The sequence below is a fragment of the Typha angustifolia genome, chromosome 3, assembly GCF_048772165.1.
Source record: "Typha angustifolia cultivar Huaian chromosome 3, ASM4877216v1, whole genome shotgun sequence".
NCBI lineage: Eukaryota > Viridiplantae > Streptophyta > Magnoliopsida > Poales > Typhaceae > Typha > Typha angustifolia.
In genome coordinates this window covers 1,562,492-1,577,513 of record NC_133241.1, presented here as the reverse complement: position 1 = coordinate 1,577,513, position 15,022 = coordinate 1,562,492, and the positions used below count along the sequence as shown (strand labels likewise).

General features: G+C 35.4%; 1 protein-coding gene across 1 annotated transcript; it reads left to right on the top strand.

The window, feature by feature from the left end:
• The first annotated feature begins 4,449 nt into the window (after positions 1–4,449).
• Positions 4,450–13,216, top strand: LOC140780054 (GDT1-like protein 3). The gene is made up of 9 exons (XM_073125359.1): positions 4,450–4,846; positions 5,006–5,065; positions 5,152–5,274; positions 5,363–5,461; positions 5,884–5,956; positions 9,654–9,739; positions 10,863–10,946; positions 11,196–11,255; positions 12,811–13,216. The coding sequence occupies exons 1-9, from the start codon at positions 4,739–4,741 to the stop codon at positions 12,997–12,999; spliced, it is 882 nt and encodes a 293-aa protein (XP_072981460.1). The 5' UTR covers positions 4,450–4,738; the 3' UTR covers positions 13,000–13,216.
• Positions 13,217–15,022: the final 1,806 nt, after the last annotated feature.

Genomic DNA, 15,022 nt, shown 5'->3' with positions numbered 1-15,022 from the left:
TCTAATGGGTTAAGATTAATATGACAATGAAGAATCTTTCTAGGGGCATTCAAACATATTTGAGAGTGTTTGAATGTATGTAAAATTCACAAATTTCTTGAGGTTGCAATTTTGATACTTCATGATAAAGCTATATAAGGACTTAGACATAATCTTATGTCATCTTTCTTTGTATTATTGAGTCTCCATTTGGAGTTTTGAAGAGATCAAAATCGTGGCTTTGGAAGAGTTTGTGACAAATGGTGTTAAAATATTTTTCTTGAGATATTGTCTTCATCACATCCTAAAAGATTCTAATTTGAGGATTACTAAGATGAAGACATCAATCTCAATCCTAAAAATTACTTTTTGATAATTGTTTTGTGGTTCGAACTTACATGTAATATTAATTAGATATTTTCTCAAAATATATGGTAAATGCAAACCATCAAATGTTAATACTTTTGTTATTTATTTTGTAAGATTTTCAACTGCTTATAATTATTAGAGTTAAAAAAAAGAAAATTATGATAAGATTCTATTTAGTTGTCGATCAAGGGACATATGTAGGAATCTCATTTCTTACTTTTGAAATTGTACCTCCAATTTAGAGTAGGAAGCATAGTGTTTAATTATAAATAATAATAGTGGTGTACTAATTATTTTTAATGTAATATAAAGTTAAGGTAAAAATATAAATAAAAAGTAATACCTAGAAAAGAAAAAAAAGGTGAGGCAAGCCGATTACAAGCTGAACCCTATCTCTTTCCCCTCCTCAATAAAGCTCCTTTGATATCATGCGTAGCACGCTCCTCTCCTCTAGTTGTCTATTTCTAACATTCTCTCTTTATCTTTCTCTCTCTCCTCAACCTGTTTGTCCCTACTCGAGCTCTTGTTCTTTTGCTCTCTTTGGCTGATGTTGTAAATTGACGGTAAGATCACAATGCCGACCCTATCATCAAATTCCTCAATAAATGCTTTTTTCTCTCACTCTATCTTATTAGGTTATGTCAGCATGGGTGCGTTTTTGGTTGATTCGCCACTACCGGGTTGTGTGTAAATTAGTCAGCCAACGGTGGCCAGCTGATAAGAGTTTTCATAATCAGATAGTTTGCCATAATGGTGAATTGTAGTCTAAATCCCTTTCCGACCATTGGTAATGCTCAGGTGAGGTTAAGCGTTAATTTGAACTTTGAGCTCTCTCACGGAGCGTGGTAGGCCCTTACAACTTTTCTTGGCCATCTCAACCTTAGCACCTTGTCAAGCTATCTCTCTTTTTTCTAATGTCCAAGCCGCTTCAGCTTCTTTGTTCATTTTTCTTACCTTCGCTAGTTGCCAACCAAGACTTATTGGATGCCATCGGAACATCATCGCCTTTATGGCAATCTTTCTTTCCTCTTGCCTCTCTTAGTTAGCTGGTGAAAGGTGGTCATCGACGTTTCCTTCTTGTGGCCTTTGCTTTGGGTATGAGCAAGAAAAAAGAAAGGGGAAGACACCCCATTCGTACCCCTATTATTTTTTTGGTATGCACTAGGCAGAGCTCATACAGTTAGGTAGTATTTTTTTTTAGTTGAATCATTTAGTTTTCATTAGTAATTTTGTGAATTTGATAGTAATATATTATTGTCTCAGATCTTCTTAAGGACTAACTCAAACTAGGAGTAAATTCGCTTTAAACTAGAATATCCATGTCTTCAAGAAAAATAGTAATATTAGGCAAGTGGGTTATCTTCTTTGTCGCATGGTATTTACATATATTGTATTATTTTATAAACTAACATTATTAATCATAATGATTTACATATTAATAATATGGTTAGTTTAGATGACTACACATGATATTCAACTATAGTAATATTACTATCTTTACCATGATGATTATTTGTTTTAATTAGTATGCTCATATATAATAATGCATGCTCTTGATGATGTTATCTATTATACTCATTAATTGTCATGTTGATGTCCATCCTACATAGTAGCATGCTATTAGCACATGTACACTGTGTTAAGGAATGATTTCCATGTCTTATGACATCTTTCCAGCTAGAGGAATATGTGGGAGAATAATAATATAGTAGAGCCTATATTTGAGGTTTTAATTTATGAATATAAAGTAATTATGTATATTGTTCGTCAGGCTTAGCGAGCAATATAATATTGATTAACAAGAGTCAAACCCTTATGATATTAAAATGATGGTATGAGAGTGAGATAATGTAGACCTAGCGGTATCTAATGCGTACACTAAACGTGTGATAACATTAAGTTGAAAGCTTATGTGGATTGTTCATAGTGATGAATCTATAATTAAGGTTTTTAGTCTAGGGGAGAAATGATCAGTTAGTTGTTCGCTAGATAATGGTTTAAGTGTTGAATATGATAAACGGTTATGTTATGGAGGAGAATAGAGTTAGTAGGTGAGAGAATTGAACCGGCATAATATATTTGTGTGCACATCTTATTGTCATGATAGTAATATGCTATTTATATATTCATGCACTTATCAAGTTGAGTATAATTATATATATTTTATCTTGATAAAGTTAGTTGTCACTTGTTGAGTGCTATGTTTATTTATGTTGACTTTTGATACAAATTGTCTAGGGTCTGACCATGGGGGAAGATTTTATAACAATTTATCTTGTAGGAAATTAGACATCACTTAGATCTTTTATGTTATAGTTTTTATGGGTCATAATTTTTTTTCTCTTATTATAGTTTAATTTCAACATGTGCCTTTATATTAGGGGATTTCATTTAATTTTATACTATCAATGAACTTATTTTGGTTTGCAAGCTCTTATATTATTTTCATTATTTTGGTCATATTTGGTGATGATGTTGCTAGCTCTTTCAGTCTACACGTGTTTCATGAGAGCAATCTCATGTGAGAGGCACGCATCATGTTTAGAGTGTTTAATAAGAAATTAGAATAGATTCCATTATACTTGATACTTAGAATTATGTAAATTAAATTATTCTCATTTCGTATAGGTATGAATGCATACTTAAGTAAGAAATGAGATAAAGTTGAGCAAAAACTTTTGATTATGGAATAAGATAGCTAAGTGGTAAAAGAGAGGAGAGCGAAATTTTGAAATGACATATGAACTAAAATTAAGAGTGAGCTTTTGTTTGCTTATAAAATCTAAAACAATATTTCTTAATCTAAAATATAAAATTCTTAACTAAAACCAAATGGCAAAAAGAAGTGTAAAATTTATCAATAATTTCCTAAATAGTTATCACAAATTACAAAGGGTACTTTGGTTCCATTATATTTTTCTTGTTTCAAAAGATGGATAAATCTATTATGTTCAGTTATACATATGTTAATACCATATTAGAGTTAAATCTCATTAGTTAAAGCTTATAAGTTACATATAATCACTCTACTAAATCTTATTCGAGTACAACAAACTAACTTCTCATCAATTAACTAGAACTGAAAGCTACCACCAACCATCTGCCAAACAATAAAACATAGAAATCGATATAATAAAAAATAAAAAATTATAGATAAATAACAAGCATCCATTGTTGACCGTTGCCCAAATATAAAATAGCGACAAGAGCTCTTTGTCTCCCTCTTATATATAATAGTAAGATTTACTATAAATTTTTTCTAAAATATAGTGGTAATTATAATATTTTAAATTCTAAATATAATTATGAAAGAATCCAACAAAATAAAATAAAATAAAATAAAATAAAAATGCCGACACTTTTCCTACATCAATGCGGCAAACAAAAAGAGCACAAATTTTTTTTTTGATCATTCATGAGCTCGAAGATTAGATATGGGCTGGACAAAGGGACAACCCTCCTTAGATACAGAGACATTTTAGGTCTCACTGAGCTTTTAACTGTCTAGTCTCGACTTCAAGCTATATGCGTCGCCGAACAATTGCTTCGAATCAAACGCCGCTGAGATCTGCTCAAGCTGTTGCGTCGTCAAGCTGTTTTTCCAAGCTAACCGCATTGCCGAGCCATCAACCGAATTGAGTAAAGCCTACTAGGAGGCCATCAGATGCTTGCAGAGAGTGGAGCATTGCCCTTGGCGTGTTAGGAACCTGGTGCAGGAGTGCCTCGACCTCGCGAAGGAATGTCTGGAAGTTAGGTTTGCTCACGTTGGTAGGGAAGTTAACACTATTGCTGACTGAGCAGCTGCTAAGGCAAGCGTGGCTTCCGGCTCTAGCTATTTCGAGCTGTTAAGCCACGCTCCCCAAGAGTTTTGTAAACTAATTACTGTCGACGCAGCTTACGGGTCGACAGTTAACTAATATATAGCTGGAAACAGTTCCTTGACGGTCAAAAAAATAATTGAGTCAAACCACCAAACCACCGACCACCAAATAATTTTTCCAAAATATTATTTAAGATTAGAGTTGAACTCATAACTAGTTTGGTCATGAGCAAGATACCAACAAAAAAAAAAGAGCACAAATAAATTGAATGGCAAGCATCCCTTCTTCGAGGTGGGATTCGCTGCTGGGTTGCTGTGTGCGGCACTGCCCAAACAGCGGACAGCCGCAGCGACCTCACACGGTCTCGTTCGCTCCTTTCTCCACTCCCCCCAATTCTACCTTCGCTTCGAATTCTGCTCCAGATCCGATCTCACCTCCTCCTATTTCCATCTCGATTCCTTCTCCTCGGTCTTCCACACGAGATATTGAGAATTATTCGATATTTGTTTGTCAAATTTCTCCAATTCTATTTGGTCTCGATCTGAATCTAGGGTTTGGGAGTTCCTGAAATGGGGCAATTGTCTCCAAACCCTAGATCCAGCCTTCCTCACATCTCTTCCCTCCTCCTCGTTCTCCTAATCCTTGTCATCTCTTCCATCGCAGTCGTTTCAGCTCAGGTAAATCTCTCTCTCTCTCTCTCTCTCTCTCTCTCTCTCTCTCTCTCTCTCTCTCTCTCTCTCTCTCTCTCTATATATATATATATATATATCTTTACTTTACTTTACTATGTACTATGTTCAATTCGCTTTGAATCGGTTGATAATGCGTCGCTCTAGGAGGAGATTTTGGAAAGTGAATCAGTGGAATCTGTCAAATCTTTGGGTCGCCGCTCTAAGGTGATCAGTTTTGTTGTTTTTCTCGAATTTTTAGCTTAATTGCTTTTTAGCGTGGGAAAATATGGCTTGATTTGTTTGATGTGTAGGTGTTTCTACACTCGTTCCGCAAAGATACAGGGCTCGAGGATCATGGGGTGGCTCTAGATGAAGTTGGCCCTGGGATTTTTGATGCCTTCTTTGCTAGCTTCTCCATGATCTTAGTTAGTGAGGTCGGTATTGTGAAATTATTGTTAAATGTTAAATTTTGATGAGATTAAATAATTGTGCTTCTTATTGCTGTTCTTAATTGTTCGTCAGATTGGAGATGAAACGTTTATAATTGCTGCTCTTATGGCAATGCGACATCCAAAGTCGATCGTTTTGTCTGGTGCGCTCAGTGCTCTCATTGTGATGACTGTAAGCTCATGGAAACCCCTTCTATTTTATGATCTTTTTTGTGTCATGATGTCCTTGAATTGAATGGTTCTTTCACTTTCTGAAACTTATTTCCCTTCGTGAACATATATGGTTTTGGAAGAAAGTCTTCTTTTGAAGTCTTTCTGCCATAAGATGGTTGTTCATCTGATTAGTATGCTAATTGTTAAAATGATTGTTCATCTGAATAATATGCTCTTGCTTATAATGGTTGTTCATCTGATAAGTATGCTAGCGCTGAAAATGATTGTTCATCAGAATAATATGCTATTGCTTATAATGGTTGTTCATGTGAACAGTATGCTACTCTTTTATCCTATTCATTTAGTAAGAATTCAACTATGCTTGTGTTTGTTGTTTTTGCTTTCTGGATGGACTTGATAGGTTATGCATATCTTCTTAAGGTACTATCGACTGGACTTGGTAGGATAGTGCCCAACTTGATATCAAGGAAACACACAAACAGTGCTGCAACAGGTACTGATTTTTCCTGCTTGATTTGTCATGTGACTGTTTCTCCTCCATTATATCGTGATATTGCTTGATTTTTCTTTTCAGATAATCTGATAATATCTTCATTGATTATCCTTGTCTGTTTTCTTAGTCTAATTATGTATTTTTCATGCAGTCACCATATTTTCAGGCAATAAAATATGAAGTTAAAGAAAAATCTACAAATGTTGGTCATAACGAACAACATAATGAGTTCTGATTCTGTCATTCCAGTTGTCAGTTCCTTGTTCTTGCTAGTGATGTGGACCAAAGGCTGGCAGCAGCTATAATAGGTCAACATGGCTAGAGCAAGGAAGAAAGCCGTGTAAAGGAAAGAGATGATTAGGGTTAAAATGGACGAGGAGGGAGGAACCGGAGACGAGGAAGATATGGAGAAGATTAATCTTAGTTTATCATTTCATGCATTCCCAAGGAACAAGCCACACGACCTTATTTATGGAGAAACAATATAAGGAGTTCTAAGATAACGAAAATAAACTAAGAGTTAATCTTATCTACCTAGCTTTTGACTTTCCCTCGGTTTAGATCGTGGTTCTGCCCCAGATAGAATTCGAATATTTAGAAAGTCCAAATAAGGAAAATGTAGATCACGACATCACTGATCCAATTACTCTGATTTCGTATTTCTCAAATGTCGTATGAATAGGTGTTGATTATTCTCTCAGAACTGTGCATACTGTAAGTTTCTATAATTTAGGGATTTAGGCTAACTCAGATTCAGACTTAGACCGTATCAATCCATCGTGCTTCAGTCCATCTTGTCCTTTTGGTGTCTATGGTGGTTTATAATTTTTCGAGGCTTCTGAAACTTCTCCTCTATCACCTATGCCATGTGGAAGGTGCTCGTAATAGAACAGGGCCAAGGCACCTTTGCCTCGACGTCTGGTAGGCACGCACTGAGGTGTGTAGGTGCACACAAGCTAGGCAAATCCGGCAATGAGATATTTGTCTTGTGGGGTTGTGTCCAAAGGTGGCATAGAGCTGCTCATCAGCGTGGCTGCAACAACTATGATTCTCGATATGTCGATATATTCGAATGTTCTTTTTATTCTTCATCTCATGGAGAAGGCAGTTACTCTCAATGATGGTCGACCTTAACTTGGTAATTCCCATGTACATCATTATCTCCAAGGTCTGATGGCATGTCAAAGAACGTTGGTTCTAATACTATTGATACGGAACAAGGGTTGGTGATGACAATAATAAGTTGTCGCGGCTAGACTAAGGAAGAAAGCCGTACAAGAGGAAGGGTTGACTAGGGCTGAGAGGGGCGCTAAGGGAGGAGTTTGAGGTGAGGGAGATAGGGAGAAGACTAATCTAACTCAATTTATCATTTTATGTATTCCCAAAATACAAGTCATGAGACTCTATTTATGAAGAAATAAAGTAAAGAATTGTAAGGTAACTATAACAAACTAAGAATTCATCATATTCATCTAGCTTATGAGTCTCCCTCGATTAGATCGTGATTTATTCTTAGATAAAGCCAGAATTTGTAGAAAATCTGCACATGAAAACGCATAACGACATCGCCTATTTAATCGCTCTAGTTTCATATTTTTTGGATGTCTTATTGAATATTTGCTGATTATTCTCCCAGAACTGCGCAGACTATAAATTTCTACAATTTAGGGACTCATCCTAACTCGAATTCAGACTCAATTCAGGCTTGGATCATATTAGCTAGCTTTGGCCACTTCAGCTAAGAGTTAATGCTTTGAAGACTAGAAGCTCTGCTTTGGCAATAATTGTTTTTGAAACTCTTCTTGGGTCATGCCTAATAGATGCACTATTGCTTATTGGTTAATATAATGGCAAGATCAAAATGAATACTGGTTACTGTAAAGATAAAAACTCAATGCTAGGCATAGTTGTAAGAATCTTGAGAAAATAAAATGAAGATATCTGAATTGCCTTTTTACTTTTTTGGAGACGGCATTACTTGTGTGACTGTTAAGGCTTGCTGTATTCTCCATCTCCTATAGTGTAAGGATGTACACCTTTTGATTTCCCTAGACATTACATTTGAAGCATCATAAATGACAGCACCCTCGTGCAATATTAATTTGGAAAGTGAAAATATCAAAATCTTCAATTTGCGGTGTCACAACTCACAACAATTCGAGATAGAAAAATTCAGAGATACCTTCTATAGAAAATGTTGAACTCCTTTTAATATGTGTTTAATGATCACTGCTTCTTGAAAATTGTCTAATTTATTGGCTATTTGGCTTTCAACATTATCATACCCTTTCCTTGGCATTTCTAAACACCTCTACTTGCCACCAAAGAAAAAAAATTACATAGAAATCCCACAGATGCATGGCTGACAATTATACAAGTATTTAGTCTCAAAATACGACATCATGTTGTAAAGATTTATGTTTTGTGGATAAGATTCCAAGAAGTCATGTGCACAAAAAGTTGGTAAGCAGACTGAAGCACTGAAAATTTAATAGAAATCATGCATTTCCTGTAGTGGAACCAAAACGAGTGTAAATTTGATAGTACATAGTAAAGAATGACCTTGAAAGATAAAATTCTTGAAGGACTACATGTTTAGACGTTAAAGCAAGAAAGGGGCCTAGTCAAATAAATAAATGGCCTAGTGTTTAGAGAAGAAGAGAGGAATGGGGTTCCTACACTGTATAAAATGAGCCCTCAGCTTGTGTGTGCAAAAAAAACTTTATTTTGAATCTTTGATCAATTTCAGTCTTATGAAAAACGCTCATGGTATGAGGTCAGCGAAGTCATTGCATATTGCATATGTAGTACCTAGGTGCTTGCTTATCTTATCTTGCAATTTTGAAATATAGTGTTTGTATGCATGCTAGGAGTACAGGCTTGGTTGTCATTGTTTCTGTATGAGTTTATGTAAATAGTTTCTTTGAATGATTAGATTAATAAATAGGTAAAGTAAGCTTTATGATATATTGGGTCCTTTTCATCAAAACCCTCTCCATGAAGGGGACATTTGGTAAGCATATTATCTCTCAAGTAAATTAACAAGTGATAGACAAATATAAGTTGACGATTATAACCTGGAAATTTGATAAATACCGATAGGTGTAGCAAGAATAGATATTATAATTATCATATGCATATGCAGGAACATATGCATATGAACAAATGCTATCCATATGAGGGAAAATATGCATTATGCTATCTACTCATGTAGGCACATGCATATTCTGGCCTCATGCGGCCAGACCACATATAAATATATGCAGCCTAAATGACTGCTTCTTAGAGAAATGATCAACTCTCTCTCTCTCTCTCTCTCTCTCTCTCTCTCTCTCTCTCTCTCGGCTATCAAGGCTGTTAAATAGATGATAATTAGATTAGGTTAGAATACCGCTCTTAGGTTGCCTTTTCATTATCTGGTAAGTAATCTTCTAATCCTATTACTCACCCAAATTTCATCATAGGAAGATATCTGGTTAGGTTAGAGTTATCTGATTAGGACTTAACCTCAGTTAAATTAGGACTATTACATAATGCTCGAAGGCTTTTAGAAGTTTGAACTATCAGCTGAAAGAATGTACTATCATGTTTATTTCCACATTTTCTTTGCTGTATTATTTTGATGTAATGGAGATGGTTCCTCATAAGCATTTAGATCTTGTTGATGTGTCTTTCATTTTTCTTCCTTTCTGTTTAGTGCTCTATGCATTTTTTGGGTTGCGGTTATTATACATTGCATGGAGATCTGATTCTAAGGCATCTCAGAAGAAGGAAATAGAAGAGGTATGTTTCTTTTAATGAGCTAAATGTTTAACTTTTTTGTCTTTTCTTGTTTACAAGCAGTATGGTATGGTGATTCTCCAGTTTGACTTAAGTTGGAGGTGTAAAAGAGGGGGAGAACTATCATCTGAACCATGATTTTAAGTGATGATAGAAGATCCAAGATACTCGTAGAAATCCATGGCTGAGCTGGTCTCTGGGAGATGATTCTTCTAGCTGACTCTGACCAGCATGAATATGAAATATAATTTATTATATAGAACTTGCACGATCATAAGCAGTTTCAGTTGGTGTTAAAGATTTGTGATAGCTATAACTATACCAAAACTAAGAAATGGTTTCAATTACCAGGAAGTAGTAAAATCCTCACTCGTCTAGCATAATTGGTTTTACAGCATGCTTCCATTCCATTGACGACGATATCTAATTTGATGCAAAAACTAAGAAGTGGTTTCATTCTGTTTTTCTGGCTTCTTTCCTCTTTAGTAGTCAATTTAGTACTGAAGATATGCCTGTGAGTATAACAATATACAGTCCGCAGATAACTGATATAGAAGAATAAGATATAAAAGGAAATGACACCATTTGTACTATGCAATAGAATAACAAAAAGTAGGACAAAAAAGATAAAAGGAAAAACATTTTGTTGTTGTCTCTGTTGAGTATATTGAGAGCATTCAACTCCTGCACCTATGTACTTGCCCCCTACAATTAGAGCACAAGAAAGAGAGAATAATTTATGTAAGCTCCATTGAGTTTGAGAAAGAGTATATATCCGTCCTACTGAACTCTACTTTATTGTTCACTTAGTTCCAAGTCTATTTGGATTCTCTCCATGCCAAAGAACTTTTAGAGGGTTGCTCAGCCAAACTGCCAGGTTGTTGTATTATTTTTACAAATTCCCTTAGTCGTAGGTGGGGCACAACCAATTCCCAGAGGGTTGAACTCACTTGATGTGATCTCTCATTTTCTTTTAGGAGCCTTGTGAACTTTTGGTTTTGCCATGTTGGTAATCTATATTTGTGAAAGAAAAAAAAATGTGGATTACCGAATAAAGTGATTTTTTTAAGAAATCTGGAGTCTTGCAATTTATTTATTAACATATCAATTGATGCAACATTTTCAGGTAGAAGAGAAACTTGAGGCAGGGCAAGGAAAAACTACATTTCGCCGCTTCTTTTCAAGATTTTGTACACCAATATTTTTGGAGGTTTGTATTAATCTAGCCTTACTCACTTAAAAATAATCTTTTTCTTGGAGTTAGATTATTTTGTAACTGAAGCCCCAGAATCTCAAAGCCTTTTCTGTCTATGCAATTAAATTTATACAAATTCTTTTGTTTAGCATCTATGCAATGGATAGATGCCTCTCGAATATCCCCTTGTCTTAAAAAGTAATATTTATGATATTCCTACTACTTGTCATGTTTTGGATTAATCAAGCTTCTAATTTTGTGCAGTCATTTATATTGACCTTTCTGGCTGAATGGGGGGATCGTAGCCAAATAGCAACAATTGCGGTAAGCTACTATTTTTCAGAAATGATTTATATAGAGATGTCCATTCCTTGCTATTCGTAGCATACTTTCAGAGATAATGACATCTTATGCCATGTGGCTCCTGCCAATGCTAGTATGAAGATGGCAAGATATAAACTAAGCTATGTAGAGGCAATGATATAGGTGGCCTTATCATCATATTGTGATAAATTGTAGGTTGTGCGTTGAATGCAACAACAGGTGGGCAGACCTTACCAACCCTACTGAAGTGACAACATCTACATAAATTACCTTTAAGCAAAATTTGAATCTTTAAGAACATCTTGACATTTTTATATATGACTATTGACTAAGACTCGAGATTAATATAACATAATTGAAGTTTAAGCTGGTAACACTAGTTTACTACTTTACTCTCCTGTTTCTTCTCTCTGTTGGTTCAAAAATTAGTCAAGGCATGTTTAGTTTATCCAAGGTTTTAAACCAGTTTGTCTATTTGTTCTGATGTTGGTTCCGGATTCAAGTAAGACTGCAGTTCATCCATGTTAAAGATGTTGATTATATTATCTATTCTTTGTTTAAATTCTCAATTTTTAAAGAAATACTAGCATAGATACAAAAGTAAAGTTGATAGATTTGCTTGTACATTAGTAGATAACGCAATAATATCTGAAAAACATCCTCTGTGAACCATTTTCATTGTTGGGTAGCATGAGAGTGCAGCATAACACCTAGTTCTTACCATTTTTTACAAACATTATAACATTCATCTTCTTTAACAAACATTAAAGCTGTTAAGTTTGCGTTATAAGACACAAAAAGTTTTCCAGCTGTTCCACAAGTCTTAACAGTATCACAACCCTTTTCGTACATAGGGCTATTGTATACTAAATTTGCTACTGGCAATAAATGTGCCTGCTTCTCACCTACGAAGCCAGGCACCTCAGTTATATGGATTTTTTCATAGATAATGGTGAAAACCAATCTGAAAGAATTTTCCGTACATATATTCAGCCTGCAACATCCTGTTTTAGTAGAGGAACCAAATCCAATTCTCGAAATGTAACTTAGCAATTATCTGAATTGTGAAGTTGATTCTAGATTAATTTAAGTTCACTGATATATCATGCATCTTAACGTAGCTGTTATCCATAAAGATTCAAAATAGACTGAGAAGCATGCTAAGCTTTCCTTCTAATGATGCAATAGTTCTCATATTCCCCAACCGTCCAACCTAGCATACAGAAGCACAGAGTGGTAGCTTTCTTTCTTCTTTTCTTTCTTGCTTGACAATATACCTTCACCTGAAAAAGAAAAGTCTCTAAGTATTCTTCCTAGTGGGACAAATGCTGGTACTGTGCAGTTTTGGGCACTTTGTCAGTGGCATATTTAAGCATTTGACTTCATCACACTTACCATTTTACTAAATAAGATTTCGACTTCCTGATCGTATTAGCATTCTCATGACATCAATGTAACTGTCGCATAGGAAGTTAAAATTCTGGACTTTGGTTATCTTGCACAGTATTTCTTCTTGACTGTAGTGGGTCACCCTCAATTTGTTTGCATCATGCAGCTGGCGACCCACAAGAATGCCATTGGAGTTGCAGTTGGAGCAACAATAGGCCACACAATATGCACATCAGTTGCAGTAGTGGGAGGTAGCATGTTGGCATCCAAAATTTCACAACGCACGGTTGCGACTGTCGGGGGCTTTCTATTCTTGATGTTTTCTTTGTCATCATACTTCTATCCTCCTTTGTAATCTGGACTTGAAAGCAATTCTTTTCTTCCGGGAGAATGCCCATGCTCCCATTTTGCCTTTCTCCTTTTTTTTTTTTCTTGTGGTACTAATTATATGGAGTAAGATGCAGCTTATTAACTCAATTCGTTTACTTATAGCAAATGTGACATTCCTTCAAGGCTTTTAAAGTGTGTATTATTTTACTTAACAATGAAATGTTCCTTACTTTTTATTGTAAGCTCATCTTCAATTTTGGCAGTGCTGGTGGCACATCTCCAAGTTTGTATTTTTTAACTCATGCAGTTGACTAATGCACAAGAGGAAACAAGTCTTTTGATAATTTTATTGAAGACTTTTCCTCTCTTTTTTTAAAAAAAAATTATTTTTCTCTTTTATTTCTAGTTCTTTTTAGTGAGCTCTGAAGTGGAGTCACCTTTACTATTGAATCATCAATTACAGGTGCATTAAATTTGTTCCTTTTGGTGTCCGACAAGGAGATGGAATGCTATATTGATTCCTTTTAGAGGGGAATTTTATGATATTCTAGAAATATTTTGCAGCATTACTGTATTTTAAGTCATGCTCCTGTCTTGTGTATTTATTTCCAATTGTATTGTGCCCAACGATCACTGCAGGTTGCAATTTTTATTCATTTATTTCTTTTTCAGAGAAAAGAGGGTAAGCACCTAATCAAGAAGGGCGGCGTGGGAGAGGGATTTACAAGGAGCAATGGACTGGAAGTCTGGAACTCAGCGAAGGAGATCCTTCTTCTACACGGGTGGAAATACTCCTATTTTCGCCAAATATGAATTCCAAAGTTGGCATTGCACTCCTTCCAAAGTTTTCTCCGGTTAATGATGAGAAGCAGAATTTTTGACGAAAGTACTGTTACAGTGTTGGACACAGTAAAAAATATTTCCCAAAAGTAGTAGGATGTTCAAACTAATTTTCAAATTATTGCAACAGTGGAATGCTGTCACAACGGTAATTTTGAGTAAATTAATTAGTTTTCAAAAAGACTTAAAAAAAGAGATTATCGTAAGTTTGTGTTGGGTTATCAATTTTGGTCATAAAATATTTTATTGTGAAGATATAAAAAAAATCTATAAGATAGGATTACGTTGTGATTTCCTTTTAACCAACTGCGCTTAGAATTATAAAATCAATATTCATTGTATGATGATGTCTCGCTCTCCCTTAGCTGTAGAAATGAGTCTATCCATCTGTCTGGCTTTGGTAGATTTCCTACCTGAGATTGTCTCTTAGCTTGTAGGTCTTGACATAAGGTTAGAATTCTAGCTCTACCAGAGTGGTATCACACTGATGGCTAGCCGCCTCGGAAGGAGGCTTTCTTCGCCTTCCACCTAAGCTGCGCAAGAAAAGCCCAAAGCCAATCCCAAGGAACAGTAAAACTTTATAGAGTCTTTGCGTCTTCACAGAAAGACAATAATTTTGGTTAAAAACTTAGCATACTTCTTGGTCTAAGATAGCGATTTTAATCTTGTACTAGTTTAGAAAATAATTTGAGTATAATATTTTTGAGAATCATGCCCACAATTTTATGTAATTCGGACAGGACGCACACTCTCACGTCGCCCAAACTAGCTGCCATCTTTGAAGAGAAGTGGTTCACAACGGAGAAGGGTTAAATTGCATTTAAAAAAGAAGAAGAAAAAAAAAAGATGTCCAAAGTGGCATTACAGAGAGAGAATTCAGATTGGCTAGTAAAGCCTTTCTTGATCAGATTTTTCCTGTTATGGAGTCTGTCTGTCCATGCCTGCTAGCTACGTGAAATTCTGGTCTTAGAGAGGTGGTTTGACATTGGAAAAGTTGATGATGTTGTAGTGAGACTTGACCGTGTAAATATCAGAGGGATCACATCTTCAGGCAATGTTGTCCGGTTCCAAGGATTAATCCACTGTCTGTGCTTCTCTTTTTAAGAGGGGTTCTGCGCTGATAGTAAGTAAGAAACGACGGACAGTATCTTTCCATGTATCCGCAGCCCAGAAGTTCCCGCCATTTTTGCCAAAAGAGCAATGTTTTG